Source organism: Nasonia vitripennis (genome assembly GCF_009193385.2).
Source record: "Nasonia vitripennis strain AsymCx chromosome PSR unlocalized genomic scaffold, Nvit_psr_1.1 chrPSR_random0002, whole genome shotgun sequence".
In the NCBI taxonomy this organism is placed as follows: Eukaryota; Metazoa; Arthropoda; class Insecta; order Hymenoptera; family Pteromalidae; genus Nasonia; species Nasonia vitripennis.
In genome coordinates, this window is record NW_022279661.1 from 41,338 (window position 1) to 65,295 (window position 23,958).

The window sequence follows — 23,958 nt, forward strand, 5'->3', positions numbered from 1 at the left end:
TGGCTTAGCCAGAATCGCAAAAGATGTGTACGACGTTATGTTTCCGATATAATTTTTTTTTATTCATCTCCTATCGTTAGTTTCTAAGCTGTAAATATTCTTTATTGTTCTACGCGCGCATACACACACACACACACACGAGCGCATAAATATATCATGTATTCAATTTTTGCTGTTTTATTAAATAAATATAATCTTGTATCAAACAAATTTTCTCTATTTTAATGTGTACAAATCCCATCAATAAACCCCAAAGCTGAAATTTAGAGTAGGCTTTGCGGCACCGTGTAGTAAGGAGTAGGAAATCATACAGGTTACATATTATTACAGCGCAGAAAGGATCAGAGCTGACGCAAGGGCAATAAAAGCCAAACAGCAGGTATACGACAGGTAGACGGCAGCGGACGCACGCGCGAGTATGGAGGGGAGGAGAGAGAAGCGGGTCCGGTACAGCAGCGGCGGGAGCCACCGCGCCAGAACTCAGAGGCTACTATAGTGTAAAAGGAGAGGGGACGGGCTTGTATAGCGGGAGTCGAACACGCGCGTTCTCTCGAGCTCGGGAGTAGATAGGCTATAGGCATACTGGCTCACCCCCTCCTCTCTCAGTGTGAGCCAGAATCCGAGCTGTGTATTTTAAATGCAGGGATTGTCAATCCCTCCCGTTTCTCACCAAGCGACCGAGAATTCTTCCCCCTCTCGAAGTGAGCCAGAATCCGAGCTGTGTATTTTTAGATAGAGTGTCGATCCCTTCCTTCCCTCCCCTAGCGACCAAGAATTCTTCCCCCTCTCAAAGTGAGCCAGTAACCGTAGTATGTATAAGTCCCAATCTTCCCTTCTCCGTGTCCCGAAAAAATTTAGTGGTGGGTTCATGCTCCTCCTCCTTCGCGCAGGTAGAGACGACGACCCGCGCACAGGTGTTTTCCTCTACTTTACGGAATGTATGCGAGAAATGCTCCTTATACAAACTTCGCATAGATAATTCTGGGATACGTATACAAACTATCCCACGCAGATGTATACAGCTTCCAGCGACATGTGTTTTTCCTTTCAACTGCGATAAGTTAGTCCCCCGTCTGCGCGGACAGATTGCATAGGTACTATCCCTCACATTTCCAATACGATCCTCACGCAGATAAGGACGAAGACCCGCACACAGGTGTTTTCTGACTGAGAAACGCGATGCTAGAAAATATTGACCGCCGACTATACATACAAATCCCACAGGTACTATCCTTTTCACTTTCCCAGAGACAACACTGCTGTTTAAAAATCATTTGCTGAGATAACCGATTGGGTTTTGTAGGGAACGCACATATATATGCCTTTCGCACCGATATACATCAATTTTCTTAGAAGTCCTAAATAAATTCAGAGTGAGATTATCTCCAAGATCTTTTCTTATGAGAAGAGGATAATCTCACATTCTCACAGTCGAGATTCCAAATAAAAGGGAGTGTACTAAAAGGAGGTGGACACTAGTTTTTCAAAATTGGTGAGGGAAATTTTTTTCACGAATCGTAAGGCTTTTCACCCTCGATAGCTGTGAGGAGGTGTGATTTTCAAAAATTAGGAGAGAAAACTTTTACACCAATCACAGGACTTTAGAAAAAATGCTGTGGAAAGAGAAGCTGCTGTTTTCGCAATAAATAGCCCACCGTAGGCTACGGTTAGTCAGTACTATTTTCGGTTTCAAAATTTAACCTGCAGTAAAATGTCAGCCAAGAGGACTACAGGAAGTCGCAGCAGCAGCAGCAGCAGCAGCAGTAGGAATAGCATCAGAACGATGCAACATAGGATTCGTTGGCTAATTGCCAACGCTCCAATATTACTTATTATGTTGGAGCATGTCTCCTGGGCCATGGAGGCAATAAATACACGTAAGAAAATAATTATTTTCATTTTTTCATAATTCAAAAATTAAAAAAATAATTTTTTCAAATTTTTTTTTTCCATTTTTTTTAGTGCCATCGCTGCCACCACTTGCTGCTATGCAGCAATTATATGAAGGGATTAGGCCAGGAAGCTCTTCGCCCAACCCTGCCCGCCGAAAGAGACCCAGCTCTTCACCCAGCAATCCCCGCCGAGAGAGTTCAAGCTCGTCGTCCAGTACTGCCCGCCGAGAGGGGCCTTCAGCTGGACCTAGCACATCCGCGGCTACTAGGCCCAGTCGTCCGGCGGATAAGAGGACAAGCTCGAAGAGGTCGAGCTCCAGTAGCAGCACCTCATCTAGTTGCGAGTCATGCAACTCGGTGAGGAGCATAAGAAATTTAAAACCTATTCCAAAAAAAAAACAAAATTGGATGGTGAGTTTTTTTAATTCATAATAATTTTTTTTTTATATAATTAATTATTTTACAATCTTTTTTTTTTTCTTTAGGTGATTTAAAAACTGAGAAGCCGTCAAGTCGCGGGCTGCTTAGTTTGAAGAAACAAAGCAGTAGCAGTGGCATGCAGCAACCGCGGCAGCAGCAACAACAGCAGCAGCAACAGCACAGCAGCAGTAGCAGCAACAACAACAGCAGCAGCAACAACATCAGCAACAACAGCAGCAGCAGCAGCCACAACAACAGCAACAAAGAAATGTTCCGAGAGTTATCGATATAGAATTTGTAGTTGATCCTATCGATGTATCAAAATTAAAAAAAAAACCAAATAAAGTAAAGTAATGTAAAAAAATTTATTATTTTTTTTGTGATGATGTATGAAAAATAGAATAAGGTATAAATAAATAAAAATAATATCGTATACATTTTTCTGCCTTTCTCTTTAATCCACTCTGTTCAACGTTATTTCATAAAAAAAAAAAAAAAATAATGACATTTCTTTTAATAATATCATAATAATTATTATTCTTTTATAAAAAAAATTATTATTTATTGATAATATAGATTCCTCTTTCTTAAAAAAAAATAAAGCTATGAATTGGTAGCGATTTTTTAGAGCTAAGAAACAATTTAAACATTGTTTTTTATCTTATTTTTCTTTATTTCCAATATAAACATGTACATACATTATTTTTTTTTAGAAATATTATCTATTTCATCTTGACCAAATGTCGCTTCTAAATAATTTAGCAGCCAAGCTCTTATTGCTACAAAATTTGGTTGCCATACAGCTGAAGAGGACAAGTATTACAATCAAAAAACCAATATACGTTGGTCTCTCAATTCTAGATTTGTCAAAAACATTAGTATATGATTTTCATTATTCATATATGAAAAAGCGAGTTGGAGAAAAATGCAAACTCCTGTATACGGATACTGATAGTTTAATATATGAAGTTGAGGATGTAGATATGTATCAAATAATGAAAGAAGATGTACATAAATTTGATACTTCTGATTATGATGAAAATAATCAGTTTGGAATTCCACGTGTTAATAAAAAAGTTCCTGGATTGATGAAATTCTCACCTACAAGACATTTTTCACTAACTTTCATTCTTATTTTCACTTTTCAGAATGGATCTATCTGCACTCAACAAGATTGCTGAGCGCGAGTTCTTGCCTAAGAAGAAAGTCACGGACTTGGAAAAAGATCATGAGTACATGGTGACTGCACTCAAGGAAGTAAAGACGAGATTCGGCACAAAGATCGTGGCTGAGATCGATGACAGCTTTCAAATATTTCTGCCCGGGAAGATCTCATCAGCAATCTTGAAAGATCAAGAATTTTTCAATAATCTCTCTAACACAGCAAATAAACTTAGTTTATTTATAACATATCAGGGTGGAACTTCTTTTAAGTTCACCACATGCTAAAATAATGAAATACAAAGACTGATAATTGTTAAATACTATTTATTTATTTCTTCAAACTTGTGTGCAATTTACATGAATAAATACATTTATTAAATATAATAACAATTGCTTTCTTATTTATTTAAACCTTCAATAATTTATACAATCTCATTTTTATCTATCCAACTATTATGCTTGTCACTAAAACCTAACCATTTAACATATACGCATTTACCATTTTTCTTTAAAACTTTTTCTACTAAATAAATTTCTGGATACATAGTTTTATGAATTTCCGTTTCATAAAAGCCACCAGAGACGGGTTTCGATGAAATACGACCGGCTTGGTGGGCTGTAGCAGTGGATAACTCGGGATCAAGTGATTGCCAGTGGAATGTACAGCCAAATTTTCATGACGCACAGATTGTCATCGCGAGTAGAATCTGAGATGGTTTGGAAATATACACGCATGTTCGACAAAAGCAACGACTGAGATTTATAGGTTGCTATCTATATCAATGCTAAATTCTAGGACCATTCGGAATCGGATCCGGACGGTCATTGGTGTTATAGGACATAATACTCACAGTCAGTTTGCTCTCGATACAATTGAATTTCGACGAGGCTCTCGGTGACAAATTATTATTACTTCCGCAATAATATCCAGTCATTATTAACAAACGCCATTATTGTCAAACAGTTACGTCGAGTTTATCTCCGGCATACGCTTGTCCATGCAAACATTGCAATCACATCTGTCGTAATTGTATTCTATATTCTTGAAAAAGAGATATATTATATCGCTCGTGAATTTTCGACCTTTTGGCTCTGTAGTTGGATCTCCGCCTAGCAAAGATAGGTGGCGCATAGGCACTTTCTTGCTTTCTCATCATCATCATTATCTGCGCTCCGAGTCTAGATATAGCGATTTGCAACCAATATCAGTAGAGCCTGCCTTGTTCGATTTACTACTTAGGCCGCTCATTTTATGCAACTGAATTTTTTTCGGCATGTATTCTTGAAATAATTCCAACTCTTTATGAGCAACCTTTACACCCACAAGAACCTCATCTCCAAATTGTGGAGGAAGTAACAAACTTCCAGCGTATCTCAATATCCGGGGCGGAAAACGCGATCCTCCGGCGTAACCTTGAGACTTTCGAGGCCATTACTCATCAGCCTCGCTACACTGGATGTGCTTTTCGGCTCTTTCAGAGGGTTCCACCGTTCGCGTATAATGACAGATCGCGCGCGATATCGATACGCCCCCTAACCCTCGCCCGCCGTACGCTGCCGAGGGATGAATTCGTCGCTCGTCGTTTACGCCTCCCCTTCTGCAGGCTCTTGCTGCAGTGTCTATCGCTAATGGCGACGGCTTTATATATTTATCTGAAAGCAGCTTTGCGCGGGAACTTTTTGAAAACGAGCGCGGATAATTGCCGGGTATCAACCAGCTGATGATGAGATACTTAAGGGATTTTTTTTATTTGCGTACCGGGGAGAGGGTTAAGCTTTTCGAGTCTTCAGTACAGTGCGTAAGCCGTCGGCTAGGCCGATTTGCTTGCACGCGAGTTAACGAGACAATTACAAAGGAATATACATTTGCAACTCGTTGGCGGGTACATATGTTTCCCGGTACCGCGGCTGATTATTCTCTCGCGGTATCGTGGAATATCGAAAAACTCTTTGATCTCCTAACAATAGCATCGCAGAGAAGCTGCACAACCGAATAAGTCAATCCCCAGGTCACCCTCGCGGTTGCCGGTAGAAAGCGTCGGAAGGTAATAAGACACGCCGGGAGCCAAAAGAAAACCAGGCTGGGACTTTAATTTAGCGATCCGTTTCGCCCCACTGCTGTGAGGCTGCTGCGGTACATAGTTTCTCACGGCAGCGAAGCGAGCTCAATAAGCGAGTTCGCGGAAAAGAGAGATGGGTAAGGGAGAGAAAGCAGAGCCGAATTCATAATTGTCGACGAACAGGCGAAATCGCGCTCGAGATCAAGGCAGCGCGGCAACTCGAGTTCGAGAAGTGCTGCTGTAAGGGAGAGAGAGCAAAGCTGGCTTCCGAATTGATGGAGGAGGGTTGGTTCGCTGTACGAAAGCTTCTCCCTCTTGGTTGCAGACCTCTCTTCTCTCGCGCGTGCGTGTGTGTGTGTGTGTGCAGAGAACAGCACCGCGTTGGAAACACAGGACAAACGGGCCGTAGTTTTCACTGATCGTCGAAACGCCGGCTCTCGAAAAGTTCGACGTGCAAGCCCTTTAACGCACTTGCACGCGGATGAATTGCCCTCGAGTGAAAGAGTAAACGGATCCAAAGCGAATGCCATTATAATACTTTTAAGGATTACTCTCGATTCGCGAGACCCGTAGGATCGCGTCGTCACGAGCTATTTCTCTCGTTTCTCTTTGGCGCAGAGCTAATAAATCCGCTTTGGGAGCGAGCCGAATTACTATAGGTTTGCGCATTGAGAATGAAGCCGCGAGGTAAATTTTCTCCTCTGTACGCTGGGGCCGTGAGACGTCGTTTTTTCGCTTGTTTACTCGGCGAGAGGAGAAACGTGTCGTTATTTTTTTAGATAAATAGAGTGCCATGACGTCTCGAATCCGATGATGCAATTAAGAAGCACTTAGTCGGAGCCTCCTTTAATCTACGAATACGAGAATATTTCTTATATTTAGACTTCGTGTTGCTGAATTATTGTTAGACTTCGTGTTGCTGAACTCGAGTGACGAGCCGAGAGCTTGACGGAAAGTGGATGCTTCGGTTGAACGGATAATCATAATAATCTTTGAGGTGGTAAGATACTGGATCTGTTTTTACAACTCGCGTTATTGTGAAAATTTCTGTTGACCAGTTTGGCGTATAACCTTTTTCAAAAACATTTTTTATCCTACTTATTCGTACTTTGTCTCCTACTTTAAATTTAGGTTTTTTCACTGGCGACTTTTCATTTGGAAAATGTCTCTTGACATCTCGCTCATTTGTCAGTGTAACATTTTCAGGCTCGATTCCTGTTGTCCGATGTTTTCTTGAATTGTATGCTTTGAGCAAGTTAGGTAGAATATCCAACCATTTATAGCTTCCTTGTTTGCTGAATTCTGTCCACATTGCATTTTTTAACGTTCTATTGAATCGTTCGCATATACTTGCATGAAGTTTACTATGCGAAGAGTATAAGTGTATATTGTGCTTTTTCATAAGTTTTTGAAAAATTGAATTGTAAAATTCTTTTCCTTGGTCAGTTTGTAGATTCTTCGGTACTCGTCCTTCTTTCAGTATTGACTTCATAGCTGTAGTAACATCATTACCACTCTTTGACTTGACTGGCACGGCCCATGCATACTTTGAAAATATATCTATGACAGTGAGTAAGTAATAAAAACCTTTATTCTTTTTAGAATATGGTATCATTTCTACAAGATCCGCTTGCCAAGTCTCATCTAATCCACGTATGTCATATTTTCTTCTCTTGTATTGCCGACGTGCTGGCTTGTGCAGCTCTTCAGCTACTCTTTGACGTTACATCATCGTTTACAGTAGATGAAAATCCATCTGGAAATTCGTCAATACGAACTTTTAATTGTTTATTCACTTCTTCAATGATATAATCAATGCCAGAGTAATTGCGAAGAGTTGTACTATAAAGATAACGCAATTTTGTATTCACTTCCAATTGCTGTTTTTCAACTTGCTGCTTATATTCTTCTATAACTTCACCAATTCCAGCAATTTTAGCAGCTATATAATTTATTTCAGTTTGTAGAATAACTTTCAGTGAGTGCAAGGTGATTGCATCGTTTGGATGATTGGGCTGTCCTAGGTTGCAAAGTCGCTTACTTTCTAAATCAAAATCACCGTCAGGTGTAAAATTGAAACCAATGCCTGGAGGATCGCGACTCACTTGCGAGCCCTCAAGTTTTCTTCCAAACACATCGAGACTCATGGTAGTACTGATGCAAAGAAGAAAGTTTCATGTCAATATATATGCCCAGCTTCGCGTAATTCCTCAATAATCGACTGGATTTCATTGACGTGATTATTATTTCCAGCTGATTGTTCGGCAATCAATAATCGAAGTCTCTCAGTAAGCTCGATTGGATCATCCCAATAGACGAGATCAATGGAAGATTTTTTCTTTGCTATTTTATATTTAGGTATAAGTCCTCCTCCGCTGCTGTTTACATTCTTTTTACGTGGAGTGCTGCGGAACATTGGTGCTAAAACATTCTTATATTTATTACTTCTCGACATTCGTATAGATTCATCTTTGCTGAATTTTTTCCGATGAGCATTTGTTGCTTCCAATATCTTGCGATAATTTGCACGATCTGTTGAAATTAAAAGAAGATCATCCGGATATTTTTTAAATAGTAATTCCATTAGTCATATATACACTTCATCAACCTTTCGCACTCCGTATATATTATCAATGGTTCAACGGCTTTTATCTAGCATTGATAAAAAGTCTTCAGCTGATTCATTTTTTCCACTCGCGGATTTAAATGTAGAATTGGTTATTGTGATAAAAACATCATCATTATTATCATTATCATCATAATCATAAACGGTATAATCCATTAAACTCGATCGATCGATTCTCATTCGTTTTTTACTGTTGTTTTGATCCAAAATGTGATTGGATGGTTGCTGTAGTGGGCTTTCACTTTTCATCTCAACAAGTTTCTCAAGTGGTGTGATGACTGGTTTTAGAGTATCACCGATGACTTTTTCAAAATCATCTTTCTCCTGTTTTAATAAAGTGTATTTTTTCTTAATAGCCTCACGAGCTCGCAAGAGAACATTCTTCTCTTTAGTGAAGTCTGACATGCTTACGTGGCGATGTCTACAACTGAACTGTAAGTTTGAGACTCATAATTCCTTTTTTATTGCAAAACAGTCAAATCCTTTTCTGTATCTACCCTCATTCATCGGTCGATCTTTGTCAATAACGATGAATCCATATCTATCATTCTTCCAACATTCAGAACAAAGATTCCGAAATTCGTTGAAAGTTAAATCGGTATTCACATGATCTTCATAGATATGTTTAAGATTTACATCATCTTGTCGATAAATTACTAACAAATTGACATTATCTCTAATGAGATGTTTTCCTATATGAGCATAAGATTGACATAGATAGAAGCTATCTACACTCTTATGTCTTCCCATACAGAAGAATGCTCTGACATTATCCTGCTTCTCACATGCAACATCATCAAAAATCATTATTGAATTTGGAAGGGCTTCATCTGGAGATACTACAGATTCATGCTCACTGAACGGAAGATATGATACTCCATCAATCGGATCCAGAACACTTTTGAGAAATTGATACTTTGGCTGATTCAAGGATTTAGAGTATACATACAAATTTTCAAACCTAAGACAATTGGGATGTGTTATTAAAGCCAATAAACTATTTGTTTTTCCACAGTTCGATGGGCCGCAGAAAACTGCTCGTATACTATCTGGTAGTAATTCCCCATGACGCTTTTTTCTCTTCTCTTTTCCAAAATCGAAATTTGTCACGGGGAGTTTGACGTTCTGCTCGGTAAAATCCATGTTCACTCAACAGAGTCAAATATAACATTGAGCTCTCGAAATATAAACGCTCGTTTTATATCATGAATGTCAGTTGTGAATCAACACTCGAAGAGAGATGATCATACACAAATCTCAGAAACAGCCGAAAGGCTATGGATTGCTTGATAAAGTTATCAATAACTTACCTGTTGAAATGCATCTTCCTGGATATCAATACTGCGGTCCCGGAACCAAATTGAAAAAGCGAATGAAAAGAGGAGATCCTGGCATTAATCCGCTTGATCAGGCTTGTAAAAAAACACGACATAGCTTACTCCGATAAAAACGGAGATCGTAAAGCTGCTGACAAGATGCTTGCTGAGGAAGCTATGCAGCGTGTTAGAGCTAAGGATGCTAATCTTGGTGAAAAAGCTTTTGCTTTTGCTGTTAGCATGCTATGAAATTAAAAGGAAAAACTGGAATGGGACTGAAATTTAATAAGTTAGTGACTGCAGCTAAAAAGTCAATGTCAACAAGTAAAAGTTCTCGCAAGGTTATTCAATCAGCCTTGAAGGGCGCACGTCAAGCTGTTAAAAGTGTAGGTGGAAAGAAAAAGTTATCATTCCACGTGTTCTGCCGCTTCCATCAAAAATTGGTGGAGTTCTTCCTTTTCTCATTCCATTGTTCGCAGGACTAAGTGCTACCGGTGCTCTAGCAGGAGGTGCTGCTGGAATAGCTAAAGCAGTTAATGATGCTAAAGCTGCGCAGAAAAATTATGAAGAAAGTAAGAGGCATAACGAGACCATAGAAGCTATTGCTTTAGGCAAAGGTCTTCATCTTAAGCCCTATAAAAGTGGAATGGGATTATTTATGAAATCTCATATCGGTCGTGGTCATCAAGTCAGTAGAAAAAAAAATTTCGATTTAACTTTGCCAAATCGTGCACTGACTGACTACGATCTAAAAAAATATGCTCATATGATGAAAATTTCAGATTTCCGCGGTGTTTTCATGAGAAATAATCTACCACCCGATGGTCCATGGCGTAATGAATCAGCAGTGGTAAACTTGGATGATTTTCAAAATAGAGGCACTCACTGGGTTTGCTATCGCAAACGTGGTCCTGAAGTACTTTATTTCGATAGTTTTGGTGATCTCAAACCTCCCAAGGATCTCATGATGTATTTTAACGTGAAGGAAGTGAAATACAATTTATTACATTACAATACAATTACAAAATTTGTATTATAATACAATTACAAAAGATATCAAAATTTTGACTCATTTATATGTGGACATCTTTGTCTCTACTTCTTAGCTGGGAGACTATAAAAGAGATGTTTGCAGACGAATAGATTCATTAGCATCAGATCAGTCATGGAAGATAGCTTCACTCTAAGTCTCTCAGGAAACACATCTGTCTTAGAAGCGCAATATTTTCCTTCGATTGAACTGCCACAGCATAAAAATTTTGTCTTGGGATTAGTTGAACTTTTAACATTCAACTCTATTCCCAATGTTGACCATTCAAATAATAAACTTCATTTGAGCAAAAATAATATTATCACTATCCCTACGGGCAGCTATGAAATTGATGCTATAAATCAATTTTTACAAGAAACTTTGAAATCCAAAGGAATTGAATTTTCTTTGAAAGCTAACAACAATACTCTCAGAAGTGAAATTCTCTGCAGTCATCAGATAGATCTCAAACCTCGCGATTCAATAGGCCGTCTCCTTGGCTTCGCTCCTCGCATTCTCAAAGAGAACATTCAACACAGCTCTGATTTACCTGTGAAAATTTTGAGAATCAATGCACTCAGAGTAGAGTGCAACATTACTGCAGGTGCTTACATCAATAATAAGAAAGTTCATACAATCCATGAGTTCTTTCCCAGAGTGCCTCCAGGATATAAAATCTTAGAAGTTCCGTCTCATGTGATATATCTACCACTCAGTGTCAAGTGCATAGATCATCTACAAATTCGAATTGTAGATCAGGATGGAAATTTGGTGAATTTCCGAGGAGAGGAAATTACTATTAGACTTCACATCAAATCTGTATAATGGGTATCGTTTACAATTCTGGAACATATATAAGTCAGCCATCATGTCAACCAGTCATCAGTCGACCAAAGAAACTCAAACCGTTAACACGGAAGAGCATTCAGTTTCTGAAAAGCCTAGGACTAAAAGTTCGTGGAAAAAATTCACGTGTATAATTCTTTGTTGCTTCCAGAAAAATGGACGAAATTCTAAGCATTCAATCAGGTGTCGTCTTCGATGAGTCTATTGCTCATTACGAGGTACACGCCCATCAACCATACTCATCATTAAGCTTTGATAATAGTGATGAAATTCGTATTTCTATACAACATCAAGATCTATGCCTCTTACCATCGCGTAGTTCTATCCACGTATGTGGGAAATTGAAACTAAAAGATGGTTTAACAGCACCAACTAAAACTAAATTCGTGAACAATGGCATTTGTTATCTGTTTGATGAAATTCGTTATGAAATTAATGCTGTGGAGATTGATAAAAGTAAAAATGTCGGTTTGAGCAGTCTCATGAAAGGATGGACTTCATTTAATTCGAATCAGAATAACATGCTAGAAAACGCAGGCTGGCTTGGTGATGAAGAAGATACCAAAACGTTTGTCGATGAAAAGGGAAACTTTGACGTAGCGATTCCACTGAGTATGATCTTGGGCTTTGCAGAAGACTATAAAAAAATTATAGTTAATATGAAGCATGAGCTCATTCTTACAAGATCGAGAAGCGACTTAAATGCAATAATCCAGAATGGAACTACATCATCTGGCGTAACTATTTATGAAGATTGTGAAGTAAAAATAACGAAGATAGAATGGTTAATGCCATATGTTATTGCATCAGATAAACAGAAAATCCAGCTATTGAATTTCATTGGTAAGGATAACCTCATCTCTATGTGTTTTCGTTCTTGGGAGATATTTGAATATCCTCTTCTTCCAAGCACGAATAAACACGTCTGGACAGTGAAAACTTCAAATCAATTGGAGAAACCTCGTTTTGTAATTCTCGGACTACAAACAAAGAGAAAAGCTACAAGAACTGCAAATGCCAGTAGATTTGATCATTGTGAGATAAGTAATGTGAAACTTTTCGTAAAATTCACAATATTATCCATACAACAATATGAATCTCGATATATATAACAATCAGTATGCAATTCTCTATGATATGTATGCTAATTTTCAAAAATCATACTATGGAAGAGATCCGCAGCCGTTGCTGACAAAGCCTATGTTCATCAAGAATGAACCACTCATAGTTATTGACTGTTCACGATAAAACGAATCTCTCAAGAGCGCTCCTGTCGATGTACGTCTGGAGTTTGAGGCTAAAAAAGATTTTCCTGCTCACACTTCAGCATACTGCCTAATCTTACACGATCGCGTCGTTCAGTACAATCCTATCAGTGGGAATGTCAAGAAGCTCGTCTAGGCTGCACCAAAAAAATGGAGTATGCTGTAGACATGACTGGTTTCAAGCAAACCGAAGAAGATTATATTCTAAAGGAAATAGCAATCATACCTCTTAAGAAAAATAGTGATCCTGTTTTTCTAATATTCAAAAATCCCTTCTCATGGAAAAAACTCTCAGACAAAATGCAGAGGGAAAACAATTGGCTTAAACATAATTATCATGGGATCAGGTGGAAAACAGATGGACATAAATACTCTCAAATTGGAAACTTGCTTCGTGACGCTCTCCATGACGCATCAAAAATTTTTGTCATCAGTGCATTAAAACATAAATGGCTTCAACGATTCAAATTTTCCGTCTACAACATTGAACAATATGGCTATCCATCAAAACCATCTTTCAAGTGCGTCACAGTTTGCACAAATCATAATCCAATCTACAAGACTGCCTGCGCACTTCACACTGTCAAACTTATGAAGTTATTCTATCAGTCATGCAAACATTTGTAAGAAAAAATTAAATGAATAAATAAATAAAAAAATAAATAGTAGAGAACACTATAGGCATTCTGGCTCATTTACGGTTTCTGGCTCACTTTGAGAAAGGGGGTGAGCCAGACTCCGTACGTATTCTGGCTCATACTGAGAGAGGAGGGGGTGAGCCAGAATCCGCATGAGCCAGTATGCCGTCTATTAACGTCAGTGTTAAATTTAGAAATTAGTTATTTTGCAAATACGTTATTAACCTATTAATACGCAAATGTTTGTTATGCATAGGTAATACTCAGGACATTAAAATACTTTCTCCCCTTTGACTTGTATATATATATGTAATAAAGAAAATAAATAGTAGAAAACTCAGTTTTCAAAATGGAAACACGAGGCATTAAATTAAAAAGATAATAAAACTCGACTAGACTCTCTTTATTCAAAGTTTTTCCTTTTTTTTCCAGCGCAGTATTACTTTAGTATAAAAAAATAACGAGAAAATATTAACATGATTAGTTTTTTGTATCTTAAATTGCTTTTCAAGCAATCAAACTGATATTTCTTTAGAAACACAGGCAAGTTTGTTTTGAACACTGAGGTCCGAGCTTTCAGATGCTATTTGCAAAATGTTCAGGGCATTTTTGAATTCCCCATTTTTGAACAGCAAGAGAAGATTGATCATTATGTCGGTTTGAGCAGTCTCAAATTATTTTATAAAACAGCTAAACGAGCAATATCAAGAACTGGGAAAACTATGGGATCTGGCCAGCTCAGTAACGACGATAATAAACTGATTGATCCGGCTTGCACATATTCCTGGTTCTGATTGGTAGCCAATTTTACAACTGATTCTAATTTGCCCTCTGGTAAACTTTGGACACCAGCTTGCTGCTTTGAATTAAATTCTGTAAGTTTATCTGAAAAAGAGGGAAAGTGTTGATTTAATTAAAATTGTGATGTTGCGCTTTTTATAACCAGAATTCGGTGACGCAAACAATCATATACTCTGTTGTTTTACTTCTACTTCGTACCGCGGACTCTTAGATCTTCAGAGGGGGACAAATCGTAGGTTATAGGAACAGGTATGCCTGGCGTGGCGAAGGTCTCAAATAAAGCTTAATTCACACTGTTATAGTTGGTAGTAATAATCCGTATATTCTGCTACTCCCATTACGGAACGGGATTCGCCCGTATACAATTTGTTGAATAATACCGAGACTAGGATTCTCGCGTCCTCTCAATCTTGGTTAACAAATCTCATTATTGATAATCTTCACAAATGGAGGCAATGACGTTACTCTAATAGGAACAAACTCGTAGTATTAATTATTGAAACAATGAAACGCAATTGAGTTTATCGTTCGTACACGAATCCTCCAAAATGGCGTCGGCGTCGCGTTAACGGACACGGCGTCCCTCAAAATGGCGTAAAACCGTTACTCTCCTGAGATAGAGTTGCCTTCCTCCAGTCGTCCCAGTAGTAGTGCTGAAAACGCGAAAACCGATAGAACGTATCGATAGATCCGTGATCAAAGGCGCTACTAACGGACAATGAGCATGAATACTTGGATTTGCGGACGCGAACGTATTAAGTTGCAGAGTGACTACGAACACTCGACTACTTTATTCGTGAGGATTGGTTACGAGAGGATTGGTCGTTACTACGCATCTGAATAACGCGCGTTCTATTCTAGATTGTCAAACCTACAGGGGCTAGATTATCGCGTTATCGCTATTTTTGCCGGATCGCTTAGCGATCAACAGCGTCGCTACGCATTACTCCCCAACCGTTGCTGGATCTTTAGATTCACAGCGTCTTAAAATCTCTCTGTGATAATGCTGGATCTCTTGATGATCGACAGCGTCGCTACTTAAATTGTTGCGCGGTGTCTGGATCGATTTTCGATCAACAGACGGCAAAAATGGTTTCGATATTTCGCTGGATTACACAGCAGCCGATAGTGTCTCGGCGTTTGTTAAATATGGCGGGATCAGTTAGATCGACCGCGTCTCAACCTATTCAAACGGCGCGATTACTGACGCACGCTACGCGAGGATAATTCCGTTACACCATATAAATATACCACTCACCAGACAATTAAGTAATCCAATATCAGACCAACCACAACTTACTCGAACGCTGAACTATTATCTCGCCTTCTCTGCTACAACAGCTTCGACTCCTTTTTACCTCGATGGTGGTTGAATTTGGCTGGTAAGTAAATATCGGGATGCGTCCTGCTCGCTTCAAGGATGAGAGAATTCTGGTGAAGAAGGAAGTCCCCTCCTTCCCTCTATCCTGCGCGTCTCCGGAAAATCTTAATCCGCGCCCTCTATAATAATTTATATTGGCGCGAGATTATCGGCGTTATATACGCTGGCGCTATCTCTTACGCGAGCGAGAGAGAGAGGGATAGTATACGTTAGGTCGCGAAGTCGTCATATTTCCCCTTGTCAGGATTTGGGCGATCCGCGGACGCGGTGCACTGGACTTTTGCAAACGTCACATGAGGTAAATAACCACCTTCCTCACCGGTATCGAAATGTACTATTTCAACATATATTTATTCATTAAACGTATATGCGAGATACGTACAATTTCTAAAACAATTACTATAATGTATTTCACTCGTATTAGAAGAGAGAGAGAAAAGTACCTTTTACAATGTGTGTGTATGTTTGTGTGTGTTTGTCTGAAGATGCACGCCAGCAGGAGGTTGCAGCTGTGGATCCTTGGCGCCTGGTTCCTGCGTCGGTGGTTCAGTACGGTCAGGCTGTTGATGGGCCGTCGGCTCTCAGCTTCTCTCCTTTATGGTAAACAAGTGTAGACAGATAGGCGCCTCGATGCGTCGGCTTCCTTTTGGAGACGAGAGGGTGATGCGCTTTGACGAACGCCAACACGTGTATCTCCGTTCACTATATGGACTGTCGATTTGGGCTAAGTCCCTTTAATTTGCGCACTGTTAACTCGTATTTATAATTGTTGTTGGTCTGGCGACTGGCAGCGTTTCGGCTTGTAAAGCGACTTCAGGAAAACTGACTACGAGCACCCTTTTGCTCCCGGTCTTTATATACTAGATTTTCGTATTTTTCGTCATTCCATTTTTGGAGATGCTAACATAAGATTTCCTTGTGACACTTGCTCTAATGGAAATGTGACAGGTCAATTCATAAAATCTTAGTTTTATTACTTCTAATTTTGGGGAATCGGGGTTGTAACTAGCTCTCCCACTGCTTTCCGTTGCCTGCGAGCTCTTTGAGAGTGCGCGCGTGAGACTTTTTCGATTGTTTTAAATTAGAAAGGTCGTAATTCGCTGTTTTCTTCTTGTCGCCTGTTCTCGTAAATCTAAAATCGTCTGCCTGGATTTCTTTGTATCGCGATATTTTTCATTTTTATGTGTGACATCGTTGCAGAGTGTCGCGATATTTATGAGGTTCCTCTATTAGCTTGTTTGTTTCGTATTCTGGTCTATGTCTATTTTACTCTGCCATTTTTACGGTAGTCGGCTTAGATGCGTATTGGCTGCTGGCTCTTTAGTTTTATTTTGGTAAGGCATGATCTCTTTTCTCAGCGTGTGGTTGCTGCGATGGCGACGCGTCGTGAGTGTATGTGTCTGTTTTAGTATGTACGCGTGCCATTATTAATTTTTTTATTCTGTTTTTGTGCGTGTAGTGGAATTTAGGATTTCCTTACGCCTGTACTTTTCTATGTTTCATTACATCGCGTTTATGTGCGTAATGGAATTGTGAATTCCATTACAGTTAAAATACATGGCGCTAGGATTATATATAGAAGGTGAACAGAAAATTGGAATTTTTTTCCGGGTGTCGGGTGTTGAGTACCATAGGTACCGTCAGTTCCTTTGTTCAGTGCGTTCCAGACTGCTTTCCAGTCTGTAAATATAGATTTGGCAACCACAGTACTTCCCTGCACATGTCAAACTGTGATTTTTAAAAAAATTGCAATTTTCTGTTTACCTCTTATCTAATCCTATGTTATTCACTATCTAACAATAAATCCCAAAACATAACCTTGCAAAACATGTGCAAACACTGAGCGTTTTAACCGTGCCTGAGCAATATTGTCATAATAGTTCGGCAGTTTAAACTGGTTTAAAATGGTTCGGTACTTAAAAATATTTTTGATTGATTAATTAATAATCTCTTATTTATCGTTTCAGTAGATGTACCCTCCGAAAATGAGGACAAGTGCTTTCTAGGACAGCTGCAAGTAAACCTTTGTCAACCGGAACTAGAAGCTTACGAGGAGACTGCTTATAGGAGCATCTTCCTCCAGGCCAAGCTGGATACTGCTAATACAGAACATAGCTGTCGCTATACATATACGTTTTCTTTATCAGAAGTTTTCTTTTTTCATCAATGTAAAACATTTCACTGAAATCAATCATCACATCGAGTGAAGGAGATAATAATTTATTGGGAGGTATAATTCTTCCTCCTGAAGGCTAACTAGTCATATGCTAATCTTCAGGAGAGAAGATTATGCATATGACTACGCCCTTGACTGAAACCGATTTCTTAAACAATTTAAAAGAAGTCTACCGTATAGTTTTAATGTAACCACCTGAGGTCCAATTTTCACATTTAACCTATGCTTGTTATTTTGTTTCTCCAGTGATATATTATTTCGAAAGATAGTAACGGAAAAACGCAAATTTTGTTGTAGTGATTGCTTTACATTTTTCCACTGTACATTAGTAATAATTATCCGTGAAGTATGTAACATAACATTTAAAAGTTGTACTTTTTATTCATATACTAAAGGTCTCACCTCTCAGAAACCCAAAAATATATAGTAAAAATCATTTTTTATGCCTCACTAGAACTGATATCGTTACACATAACATTTTTATTTTCAGTGCTCTTTATAATTGTTGTAATTTATTTATTTCTATATTGTTAAATTTTATTTACCTTGTTATTATGTTTTAGATATTTGTAAAGGTTCATATGTCAAATAGATATATTTTATTCGTTTTTGTATAAATATTAATTATATTTAATTATTTATTGTATTTTTAATAATTTCATGGCTGATAATGCCCACAAATTGCCATCAAAATATCCTGCATGCTGATATGTACATTGCCCCTTAGGGGGGATGTACCCCTAAGGGGCAATGTACATAGGAGCTCTGCTATTCTATGATCTGTATATGCTCTGCTATGCTACCGCCATCCGTCCGTTCCGATTCCGTTCGTTCACACACATGTATTGAGACTCGACAGAACAGAACCAGACAGCAGACGACGGCCGGCCAGGGCAACGGGTCGTCGAGTGCCCGGTTATGTTGTGTAGGTTAGTGCCTATTGACGGCTGAGGCCCTTTGGTTGTGGATGCGTCGGCCCTGCTGTCTGTGTTTCCTTTGGACGGTTACGTTGTGCTGTTAGGCTGTGAGATAATGCAAAAACAGCAGCAACAACAATAATATGCGTACAGGCGAGATACGCATAATTATAATTATACAACACAATATGTGTATAAGCGAGATAAACATAATTATAATTATTCAATGCAAAATGCGTATAGGCGAGATACGCATAATTATAATTATACCCCCCAATATGCGTATAGACGAGATACGCATAATTATAATTATACCTCCCAATATGCGTATAGACGAGATCCGCATAATTATAATTATACCTCCCAATATGCGTATAGACGAGATACGCATAATTATAATTATACAACACAATATGTGTATAAGCGAGATAAACATAATTATAATTATTCAGTGCAAAATGCGTATAGACGAAATATGTATATGATTATAATTTTATTACAGAATGCGTATAGACCAGATACGCATAGTTGCAATGATATAATAAAAATTGTGATTACTAACATACTAATCAGCATCACTGGCGCCATCTATGATCAAAACGATTGCGGCCGTCGTTAGATGGCGCTTATGATGTTGGTTGGCAAATTTCACACGTAACCTACACTACCGGCCGTGAGGCCGATAAAATCGCAGAAATGGGTTTCAGACCCTCTTAAGACGCGACGGTAACGCGTATAGTCGCGCTATTTACACTATAGTCTCTCGTAAACATTTGGGAGTCCTCGCGTATCGTCGCGGCTCCCGAATATAGATAGATAGCTTCCGGCCTCGCGAGCGAGAACACGTATTAGAGCGAATTGGAGAATTTGTGCGTGCGGTTGTTTTGGTGAGAGAGAGAGAGAGAGAGAGAGAGAGAGAGAGAGAGAGAAGAGCTGCCACCCGACCATCCACCTCTCAGACCCCGGTACTGTGCCATCCCCTGGTTCCGGCATTCTGCGGGACGACACGGCGTATCAACGGAGTAGCGAGCGAGATACACGCCAGCGCGTAGTGAGAGTGAGTACACACATCTGTATAGCGCGCGAGATCTGTAAGCAGCGGCTTCAGGTCGATTACGTGGTGCAGCGGCACCGTGAGCGAGCGAGCGTCTTCTCGCGTGTGCGCGTAGATTACGCGATTTCGCGCGGCGAGTCGACGACTGACGTGACTCGCATTATTGTTTTGTAAATTCTCGTTTATCTATCGGGTAAATAAATAACCAGTAGGCTTTTTATTTCCGTTGTTTGTTCATTCGATTGCGCGAGATTCTCTCCCGCTCCTTTGCTCCTTCCCGCGAATACCGCCGCCTCCGCGGGCGCTGCAAAAACGTTGTTGCAGCGCATATCTGAGCAGCCGTGCCTGTTGCTTGGCAAGGCAACAGCGGCTACGAGAGCCACACGTGCGAGCTGCATTAGCTCGCAGAAGCAGAGCTGAACTCTGCATTTGCAACGCGGGTAACCGCTGACGAGGATGAAGTCCCGTCGCATCGTGGGATAGCGATCCAGCTTGCACTTCGTACAGTGCAAGCTTAAGGAATAAATACCCCGTTACAGTCTATTAAAAATAATAATAACAACAACAACAACAATAATAATAATAATAATTTTTTAATATATAAAATAAGGGTTGCAACCCCCTAGGTCATAAACATATCTTATATCTTACGTTTCTTATGAAAAATATTTTGCACTTGGTTTTATCTAAAAATATTCTAGAGATTCTAAAATATCTAGATATATAATAAAAAAACGATTTTTTGGGTAAAATTTAGGGATTGTTTTCACCCCTTTAAAGTGGATGTCGGCACGAAAAAAAAATACGTGTCTCTTATTTGTTCAAATACTACAACATATTACAGAATGGTTGAAATATAGGTAAGGTAAGGTCGGGTTGGGGTACTTTCCTTGTCAGTGTAGTTATAACTCAGTGGAGTTACAGCTGGTGTACAATCAACGGCAATATTACATCTTCTCAACAATCGTCGGCAAAACTCAACTCAAGTTACGAGGATTATTTTATCAAGGTTAGTGATTGCCATAATCTAATAGTGACTTGCATATTAAAACTGAAATTCAAATTACATTACTCAACACAGTGAATATTAAAATACAAACAACAAGTGCTAATTCTTTAGAAAATCAACAAACTGTAAAATATTGTAAATAAAATAAATTAAGTGCATTTCAATCAGTGATGTGAAAATTAAATTTGTTACTTTGAAGTGTTGCATTTATTTTCAACCACCCATCCTCAGCAGCGTCTCATTTATGCAATTCTCAAACAAAAACAATGATCTACTTTTTCAACTTTTCAAAATTTTCGGTGGGATTGTTGAAGAAATAGTTGTAAAACATTTTCAGAATTAAATTAATGCTAAATGAACTACCATAAAATAAACTTGTTAACGGGAATATGAATTAAAATACAATTCTTACAACGATCGACTATATCTTATATTGATTTTTCTTCAATAGAGTCAATCTTCCGGCAGTCATTTGATTTATAGATCTTCAGAAGTTGCTCAAGTCACTTTTGCACAGCAATGACTATTCCATACAACTAAATTAATTTCTTATGTAAAGTTATTATTTTTGCAAAATAATTTAAACATTTATAAAATATTTTTTGCAGATCTTTAGTTGTTGATAATTATTTTGTAAAATTGATGGTAAATTTGATAAAAACATATAATGTTATTACATGTTTTTATCAAATGTGATTTTTTCAAATAGGGTAATCAATTTTTTAAAAGAAAAAAAAACAAGAATTTGTTATTAAATTTTACCACATTGAAACACAAACAAATAATGCTAAAAACGCATTAAAATTAACTAAATATTTGCAATACAAATTAAGTAAGCACAACTCCTTTGGCGTTTTCTACAATTGCACTATATAAGATTCAAAACTGGTATGATTGTTTAGAATTCTGAATTCAAAAAAATTAATGAAGCAGTAGGTTACCATGTCTTCGTTTCAAGGTTATTTCCTCATGATTCACAATATTTCTTCGAATCTCGTTAGTTTCAGATCCAGATGCGGTAATTTTCCTGTGGATTGTTACTACAATTGCGGGCTCATTGAATTTTGGAGCTTCTTCTGGTCCATTGAAAATAGATTTGTTTCCTTCCGATGAATTATGTCTGGAAACAAGCATAATGATTTAGAAATAGAATTATTTTATAGAATATAATAATACCATAATATAATAATACCACCGTGTACCGTGCACGGTACACGATGGTAGGAATTAGAAATACCTGGAGATAAATTATAAATACAATTAGATTTGAAAGACGATTCAAACGTTTTTACATATGGAAACGAAATATAAATAACTATCAAAACGAACTGGAATGGGAAGCATAAGCATTTAATTTATAAATGTATATACAAACCTATATTTTTATTTATAAAAGTGTTATTTATAAAGTTTTTTCACGCTATTGTTGCTCGCTAAAAGAGATAGCAACTTTTTTTCTGGGAAAGATAATCGCGTGTATCGTGTGGGTCAGTACATTTTCGCGTCATTCGTGGTGCATACTCGATGCTCGATATGCGGTGCAACGGGAATCGTGAATGCAGCAAGCATGTCGTCTACATGTCGTCCAGCTCAGCGCAATGGGGACCCATATTGTCTTCGACTCCGTCACACTTGCTACACAGTCGTTATATCGAGATCGATTTCAGCACAGACGGAGCTTCTCTCGATAAATTAAGTCGTATTGTCTTGTGGCCCATTCAAATTAGAATAGCGAATTTTCCGAACAGCTTTCCACAGATGGTTGGAATATTCAAAGGTCCTGCCAAGCCATCGAGCGCATTGAACTTTTTTCAACCATTTATTCAGGACTTGCTTCAGGTTCTTCAGAATGGTGTTGACTTTATGAATAGAAACTTTACTGTTACATTGAGGTGCTTTGTCGACGATGCTCCAGCTCATGCATTTTGTTACTCGTTTGCCCTATCACAGTTAGCAAAAGATTTATACGATGTAATGTTTCCGCTATAAGTTTTTATTGTAAGTTGTAAATATTTTGTACCAATATTTGAATAAATATTAATTATATCAATATATGAAAAATGATCTTTTTCTTGTGTAAAACCCAAAGACCCCAAAAAAAATCCCCAAAGCTAAAATTTAGAGTAGTTTTTGCGGCACCCAAAAATCGAACTCGGTCATACTATACTGCCATATGACAAATATTTCAGTTATAGTGTAGCCGAGTTCGATGGCTTTTCGCAGCTCATCCGCCACCCAGGTTCCGCTGAACTCGCGCTGGCTCGCATCCGGGTGACAACAATCGCTCTGCCGCATTTCTTCGCAGCATGTACGACACAGTGCGAAGAGAAGTTTGCCGTGCATTCTTAGCGGCAAAAGAGGCTGATACAATTTTCTCGGCGGTAAAACCTTACATTTTACCAGCCCATCTATGGCCGAAAAATTGTTGAGATTGCCACCCGTCAGCTCATCAGACTCCTCGCCGACGTAAACCTTCGGATGACCGAGCGGAAATCTGCCTCGTTTACAAATGTAAGGATACAGCGAGCATATATCTGTATACAGAATACGCTCGCCTGGCTTAGCATCGTAAACTGCGACGAAATTTTCGGTCCGTCCGCCGAAGAACGCGTCAAGAGGATTAAGCGTTATTTTGCTGATGAGCGGATGCTCCGACACGTACTTGGCGATTTCGGGGTTTTCACGCTTGACTCTGTCAAACTCGCATTCCCAAATTTCGCGCGTCTCGTAACCGAGCTGTTGGATCTGCGCGATTTTAGCGCGTGTACTCTCGAGCAACGCGTCGAAAGTACGACCCCAGGCATTCGACTTGTTGCGATTGTTTTTGAAACACTCAGGGCAGCCATGCGTATAGCAGCCCTGAAATTCAAAAACAATGGGTTTTTCGGCTGGATTGGCAGATGGTAAGAATCCATCGACCAAAAATCCCTCGCGAAGCCGATATTCGCGCGCTCTGCCTGCATGCACGATTTCGCGACCGATCTCTCGCTCCCACTGTAGCAGCCACTCGACGGCTTTTTGCGAGTGCTTGTCGGCGCGGCTATACCCGCCCCTGGGCACTATTCCGATACTCTCTGGCTTTAAGAATTTTTTTCTATAGAGATGAGAGCACGCGGACGCGATTGTAGTAGCCACTACAAACGGGTCCATGTCTCCGACCTCGAGAAAAATTTTTCTGAAAGCCACACACGCGCGACGCAGAATCGACACATCCATGCGACAGTAGTCGACGATTTCCTTGCGGAAATCAAACACTGCGTTCGCTGCACGCATCTCACTGTGCCACCGCAAGAACTGCTCGCGCTCGCTCGTCGACATAGTGTCGGGCGAATAATAGTGCGCATCTGGTATGGCGCCACGATA

At 39.1% G+C, this 23,958-nt stretch overlaps 1 protein-coding gene across 1 annotated transcript in view; it reads right to left on the reverse strand.

Moving 5' to 3' along the window:
* The window catches only part of LOC116417962, a 229,226-nt gene that overhangs the window by 28,739 nt on the left and 176,529 nt on the right, over positions 1-23,958 (reverse strand). The window contains exon 8 of the mRNA XM_031933158.2: positions 21,537-21,715. Within this exon, the coding sequence (XP_031789018.1) occupies positions 21,537-21,715 (179 nt within the window). The remainder of the gene's footprint in view (positions 1-21,536; positions 21,716-23,958) is intronic.